At 37.7% G+C, this 7,899-nt stretch overlaps 1 protein-coding gene across 1 annotated transcript; it reads left to right on the top strand.

Annotated features, from left to right (window-relative positions):
- The first annotated feature begins 2,067 nt into the window (after positions 1 to 2,067).
- Positions 2,068 to 2,778, top strand: LOC133303515 (uncharacterized). The gene has a single exon (XM_061503435.1). It carries the CDS (start codon positions 2,068 to 2,070, stop codon positions 2,776 to 2,778), a length of 711 nt encoding a protein of 236 aa, XP_061359419.1.
- Positions 2,779 to 7,899: the final 5,121 nt, after the last annotated feature.

The following is a 7,899-nucleotide window of genomic DNA, read 5'->3' as shown; positions in this document are numbered from 1 at the left end:
GTCAATTACATCCGAGGTACCTAGGACAGCGGAAAGCTCGAGGAAGTTTCCTCATATGGGTGTTTTGACGAGCTGTATGAGGGGTACCGCTTAACATGATGTGTCTGTAAGGTAGCATAGAATTTTGTGATTTTACAAAGACTCGCCCCATGTGAAATTTAGAATGTAATGTGCTCTGTTTCACTTGCTTGAGTTCCGGAAGGATAATGAAAATAGAATTATGTCTGTGATATTATTAGGTAGGGTGACTAATGTAGAAACTTGAATATCATGCATGTGTGTGTGATGTGTTAGTGAGTGATGATATAGGAATTCTGTGAAGCCCTCTATTTAATGTCATGCTTTGCTACATAGGTTATAATTTTGGAATTGGGTGAATAAGAGTTTAATCATTTATACCTACACTAGTATTAATTGTTAGAGTTATAAAGTAAAGAAGTGTGTTGCAAATGGAATTGTTTAGTTGTCTATTAATTGTGCACTAAAACCCTAAGCTCTATTATAGTTTTTTTTTTTTTTTTGATATATAGCTGGAGTTTCTTGGCTTAGTGAGATTTTTGTCCGTTTTATTCCACTTGTGTGATCTGGTAATTGGTGATGTTTAAAAAGAACTCAGGAAATTGCTTGTATCCTGATTAAGCTTAGGAAGAATTTTTTTATTCCTTCCGCCCGAACAAAATTGTGTTACACCTATATTAATTAATGATCTTGTAAAGTACAAATTTGTTGATTGTGCTCTGAAAGGTTGATGATTTTATAGCTGGATGTATGAATGCAGTGAACTGTTTAGCATGGTGTAATGGTTTAAGAGTTAGACTTAGGCAGATTTTGAAATGGTAGGATGAAGTTTGGGGACAAACTTCAAAACATGATGGGGAGAGTGTAACATCCGCAAATTTAGAGAATTATATAAATGTTATTTAGGGACATAGAAGTTTGTCCTGAATTGGAAATATATTAATTTTTATATATATATATATATATATATATATATATTTTGTGTGGACTAAACTTAATTAATGAAAAGTAGGTTAATTATATTTTAGAGGAATAAAGGTTGGGAAATTAAAATATTGATTAGGATGGAATTTAGTTAATTTAGGGAAAATTATTTATTTGCTACAATCATGGTCAATTTATATATATTTAGGAATTCAATGTCCTAGTTAAAGAGGAGAGGTTTAATTTTAAGATATATCCCTTAATAAAATCCTAGATAATTCTTAGAAGGTATGTGAAATTGTGACCCATTAGAGGACAAAACTTTCCCCAGGCCTTTTAAGGGTCACGGCCCAAGACCTTGGTAGGGGACATACTTCAGCCCAAAGTTTCTCTTAAGTTCATCTCTTAGGTTATCCTAAGCATCTGAATGCTAAATGCTCATTGGCCTAAAATCCACATGCATGTATTCTCATTGGATAGCAAGTCTTCACACACACTCTTCATTATTCAATCATGGCTTGTGTACATTTTAGGAGTAAACAAATCTGAACTCTTGAGTTAATGTATTCAGACTTCAATCACCTTAATTAGGATCAGACATCCTTCTCATTATACCTTTTTCTCTATGCGTCTAAGGTGGAACTCCACGGCTGAACACTTGTCTTTCATTCTGAATCGAAACTCAGTCCAACCATTCCCTCTAAAATAGAAAACGCACACAGAAGAACTTCAAGGAGAATTAGGTTCTCATCTCTCCCCTCTCACCTACACCACAAAGACCGTGAATTTATGGTAAGGAGAGTTACCATCTAAGTCCCCTTTTCCCTTGCTCTCCTTGGTTCGGCTGAGCTACAACAGCCATGGAAAGTGTGCCATGAGCTGCTTCTTCACCATTTCTTGCTCATTTTTCTCCCTTTGGCTGGACGAGGATTTTTGTTTTGCATGCAAGATGAAATGGAAATGGGCGAGGCGCTGCATCGGGCCCGGGGTGTAGTGAAAGGTGGGCTAGGGTCCTTGCCCCAAGGCAAGGCGCCAGGTCTTCACCCGGATTTGGTGAGAAGTATGCCAGGGTCCTAACACGCAGATGGGCGAGCGTGGCGGGCAAGCACAGCCCGGGGGTTAAGGATGAGATTAGGAAGCTGGAACATAGGAACCTTAACGGGTAAATTGAGGGAGTTGGCAGATGTTTTTGCTAGAAGGAAAGTGAATATTGTGTGTTTGCAAGAAACTAAGTGGGCTGGAGAAAAGGCCAAGGAAGTGGATGGAACTGGTTTCAAGTTATGGTACACAGGTACGAACAAGAGTCGAAATGGTGTTGGAATTATGATCGATAAAAGTTTCAGAGATAAAGTTGTGGACGTCAAAAGGAAAGGCGACAGGATTATTCTGGTTAAGCTTGTTGTGGGTGACTTAATCCTGAATATCCTCAGTGTGTATGCACCCCAAATTGGATTGCAACCAACTGATAAAAGCCAATTTTGGGAAGACTTGGAGGAGGTTTTGAGGGGAATACCTAGAGAGGAGAAGATTTTCGTAGGAGGAAATCTAAATGGTCATGTTGGTAAAAGCAATAGAGGTTTTGATAGAATCCATGGAGGTTTTGGCTATGGGACGAGAAACGAGACTGGAGAAGATATCTTGAATGTTGCACTAGCCTATGATTTGATGTTAGTGAACACCTTTTTTCAAAAAAGGGAGTCACACCTAATCACTTTTCATAGTGGCCATAATCGTAGTCAGATTGATTTCTTTCTGGCTAGAAGAGAAGATAGAACTTCTTGTGTCGAATGTAAGGTCTACCTGGAGAGTGTGTCGCTACGCAACATAAGCTGGTAGTCTTGGATGTTCGGTTCAACAAAGTGCGTACAATGAAGAAGAGGGCTCAGAATCCAAGGATAAGGTGGTGGAAGCTTAAGGAGGGAAAAGAGAGAGAGTTCAATGATAGAATGTTGCACGAAGGACCTTGGGAGTTTGATGGAGGAGTAAATGCAACATGGAATGAGATGGCTAAGTGTATTCAAAATTTGGGAAGGAGGGTGTTGGGAGAAAGCAAAGGAAATGGATTTCATACAAAGGAAACATGGTGGTGGAATGGAGAGGTGCAAGAGGCAATTAAACATAAGAAGGAGTGCTTTAGATCTTTGCATAAAAGTCCCAGTGCAGAGAACCTGCAAAAGTTTAGATTGGCGAGAAAAAATGCAAAGAAAGCAGTGCGAGAAGCTAGAGGCAAGTTTTTCGACGAGTTGTATAAAAATCTTGGGAGCAAGGATGGTGAAAGAGGTATTTATAAACTTGCAAAGATAAGGGATAAGAAAAGTAAAGACCTCACCCAAGTTAGATGCATCAAGGATGAAAATCAAAAACTTCTGGTGAGAGATGAAGATGTAAATGAAAGGTGGTTGAAATACTTCAACAAGCTGTATAATGGGGATGGAGATACAAGCGGGGTGGACTTAGAGGACGCGTGTGATGATATGAATAGAAGATTTGTACGCAGAATTAATACACATGAAGTTAAGGAGGCTTTAAAGAGGATGAAGACTAATAAAGCCTTAGGGCCTGATGGTGTCCCTATTGAAGTGTGGAGAGGCCTGGGGGATGTGGCAATAAAATGGTTGACCAATCTTTTTAATAAGATTCTCCAGACGAATAAGATGCCTGATATATGGAGGAAAAGTATGATTGTGCCTATCTACAAAAACAAGGGAGATATACAGAATTGTTCAAACTATAGAGGCATTAAGCTAATGAGCCATACTATGAAGTTGTGGGAGAGGGTTATTGAACATCGCTTGAGGAGAGATACCAAGGTTTCTGTAAATCAATTTGGATTTATGCCAGGAAGATGTACCATGGAAGCAATTTTCTTGATGCGACAACTAATGGAAAGATACCGAGAAAAGAAAAAGGACTTGCATATGGTGTTCATAGACCTTGAGAAAGCATACGATAGGGTTCCAAGGAAAGTTTTATGGTTGGTCCTGGAGAAGAAAAAGGTTCCATTAAAGTATGTAAAGGCAATCAAGGATATGTATAATGGGGCTACTACATGTGTAAAAGCTTGTAACGGATCATCAAGTTATTTTCCTATCACGGTAGGTGTACACCAAGGGTCGGCTTTAAGTCCTTACCTCTTTGCCTTAGTTATGGATGAACTAACAAAAGATATTCAAGAGGAAGTGCCATGGTGTATGCTTTTTGCAGACGATATTGTGCTTATTGTTGAGAGCAAGGAGGGTGTTAATAGAAAACTTGAATTGTGGAGAAGCACATTGGAATCCAGAGGATTCACATTAAGTCGAAGCAAGACTGAGTATCTGAAGTGTGAGTTTTCTCTGGTACGAGATGAGGACCAAGAACCTGTGCATCTAAATGGTCAAGAGGTACCCAAAAAAGATGCTTTTAAATACTTGGGCTCCATTTTACAAAACGGTGGAGAGATTGATGAGGATGTAAATCACAGAAACAGAGCAGGGTGGATGAAATGGCGCAGTGCATCTGCATTTTTGTGTGACCGCAAAATCCCCCTGAAGTTAAAAGGAAAATTCTATAAAACGGCAGTAAGACCGGCAATGCTATATGGAGCAGAATGCTGGCCAGCACATAGGCAACATGAGCATAAGATGGGAGTAGCAGAGATGAGGATGTTAAGGTGGATGTGTGGTTACACAAGGATGGATAAGATAAGAAATGAAGATATTCGACGAAAGGTCGGAGTAGTACCGATAGCCGAGAAGATGAGAGAACATAGATTGAGGTGGTTTGGGCACGTGATGAGAAGACCCATGGATGCTCCTGTAAGAACAGAAGTTTGTTACCAAGAGCTCAACACAAAAAGAGGCAGAGGTAGGCCGAAGCTTACTTGGGGGAAAGTAGTAAAACAAGATTTAATGGAGTGGGATATAGATTGGTGGACAGTATGTCTTAGAACGGAATGGAGAAAAGCTATAAGTATGGTGGAGGGTTAGACCCGCTGTTATTCCTATGTTCCAGATGGTCCCTTTTTAGTCATTTTCCCCTTCATTTCCCCCACTTCTTCTTGTCCCTTTCTTTTTTACTTTTATTTATTTATATATACATATATTGTTATTTTATTTTATCTTATTTTATATTTTTATTTTATTTGTTTATTTTTATTTATTTATTTTTGGCTTTTTTTTTTTTTTCAACCGTTTTGTATCTTTCATGTGGGTTCATCTACCACCGACCCCAATTAATTTGGGATAAAGGTGTTGTTGATGTTGATGTTGATGCAAGATGAAACAGAGTTCAACACTCCTTCTGTCCTTGTGCTCACCGTCCATTTCGCATAAGGAAGGCGAGGTAATTTTCGTTGCCTCCTTATTCTCTCCTACATAGACCGACTTCTGACCATGCTTTTCTTTTTGTCTGGAACATGACTCTGCCTCTATGGAGTCACACCTCCTCTGCATGCAGCAGCAAAACCTGAAGTCTATCTAGGAAAGAACCATCATCTTTAGAATTCGGACCTACTTTCCACTGCATGCAAGAACAAGTGAGTGATTCACACCTTACTGTTTTCTAATTTCAGTGTGTGAGAGTGTGTGGGCTGTTCCGTATTTTATTTTTCTGTTTTGTTGATTGAAGTGAAGATACTAATTAGAAGCCAAAAGGAAAACTCCTAGGGAAACCTTTTTATTTCCCCTTTGTTCTTTCTCGGTTTTCATGCTCATGAACTAGAGTTTTTAAATTGGTGAGAGTTGATTATTCGATACGGTAAATGGGTACCTTGCATTGATATAAATACGTTTTTTTTATGAGCTATAAGTTGATTTGAATATGAGATTATTAGAAAATGAATGAAAAATCCATAATAATGATGAGTATTACCCACGGCCATATAGGAAGGTAGGCCATGAGTTGTTGTCAACTGAATGTCTATGTTAAATGTTGGATCATTATCCTATAAGTGATACGATTGATTTAGGAACATGATGATTAATGATGAGAATGATGTACTCTAATGAGATATGTTTAAATTGGAATTTCATGTGGTTTAAAGTGGCTGTTTACTATGTTAAATTTGTGTAATTAGATGGAAAAAAATAATTAATTAAAAGATAACAAGAAAGTTGCATAAATTGATAAGGTTCTGTTTTGGTCCTACTAAATTCTGATAATGAATGTCTAGTTAAGGTAACATAACATAAACCAAGTCCCTATATTCCTCATTGTCTCGGCCTCACATGCATCAAAGGAGGACTTTTTATTGTTGTCGTTCCCTTTTGATTTCTGCTTAGTTGTGTGAAACACAACCTTAGTGTATGCATATATAAAGACTTTATTTTGGGGCTTGGAAGACGGCCTCATTATTTGTGGTACTGTTTTATTGGAATTGAAGGATGTTCATGGTTTGGGAATACATTAAACTAAGGAGGACGAAATACTGAATATTTAATTATCCATGATTAAGTTATTGGAAGAATTATTGAGAGAAAGTTATAAGCCCTAACCGCTGAACTAAGCTTAGAATGTATCAAGAACTAATTTGGGACAATATGATTAAATCTCATAGTCACCCCGAGGCACATAGAACCTGTGATATAAATGAAAAGTTTGAGCTCCTAGGTTCTGCATGTGCAAACCGAACCTGTATAGACTTTGGGAAGTTGTTAGTTGATATAATTGGTAAGATAAAATCAAAGGCAGAAATTATAATCCAAATAGAAAGCACGAAACTCGAGTTAATCCAAGGGTTAAAGAGTATGGTGATTAATTTGAAATCATGGGAAGTGTTATGTTGTTATATTTTTATTATTATTCTATTCAGCTGTTAAGCTTTGGCCTTAGGGATATATAAATCCATAAAAAGTTAATTTTTAAGAGCATGGAAACCGATTGGGAACCAAGGACTTAGAAGAATGGGAACCAAGGACTTAGAAGAATGGGAACTCTATGTAACATATAGGAATAATGTCAAATAAAATTCTGATTTTGTTATATATTGGTTTAGGTCCGCGAACTCCTAAGAAAGTGGACTGAATTGGTGATACGTCTGTTTAAAAAGTTGTAAACGTCACAGGTATGTGTAGGCGGTATTACCTAATGTGACTATTGGCTAGTGTATAGAATTGTGATGTGTTGCTCACATTTGTTCTATGAATGTTATGATGATGATGAGCCAATGGTAAGAATATGAAAGGATGATATGATATATGCATGCATTTTACATCATAAGACATTTTTCTGTTGGGTGCGATTGCATAATATGGCATGTATACTTAATTCATGACATCTTGAATATATATATCTTTGTATTGAGGACATGTGACTGAGCATGCATCATATAGGCATGCCTGGTACCAGGAGAGGGGACACTTGGCTTCAGTCCGCATAGGTTCCACAGTGGGATTCACCTTCATGGGAGCCATTAGGAATACCCACTGTGATGCTACGCGCACGACGGTGCTATGAGCGTAAAGGAAAAATGGCGTTATATACGCGTTATGATATATGATGAAAAGGATTAAATGTTTGAAGTGACTATTTATGATTTTGTGCCTAGTTAATATTGTTGCATTATGGTTTTGTTTCCACACTACTGGGATTTTCTATCACCCCTTTGGGGCTGCTATTTTTACAAAATGGCAGGAGGACGTAAAAGCTTTTGAGGACTTGGATATTTGCTGTTGGTTTCTACTGTTTGGGCATGCTGCTATTGATGTGATATTTTATGGATGACTATATGAAATTGAGAAGCTTTTATTATTGTGAACTATGATTTTATTATTGCATTACAATTTTATGACCAGCAAGTATTTTGGAAACAGATGTTGAAACGTTTGCGAAAAGGATTTTGACATGTTATCTAAATGCTGAGTTTTGAAAAGTCCTTGCAAGCACTTTGTAAGTTGTCGTACTGAGGCTACGGACCTCCGATTTTCTTATAATTTATATGCACGGGTAGCCCCAGGTGTCTAGTTTCATTATATATAA

Source organism: Gastrolobium bilobum, unplaced genomic scaffold (assembly GCF_033153095.1).
Source record: "Gastrolobium bilobum isolate Gb01-03AN ecotype WA unplaced genomic scaffold, APGP_CSIRO_Gbil_v1 utg911, whole genome shotgun sequence".
Taxonomy (NCBI): Eukaryota; Viridiplantae; Streptophyta; class Magnoliopsida; order Fabales; family Fabaceae; genus Gastrolobium; species Gastrolobium bilobum.
The sequence above is the reverse complement of the archived record's forward strand: the minus strand, read 5'-3'. Positions and strand labels throughout refer to the sequence as shown.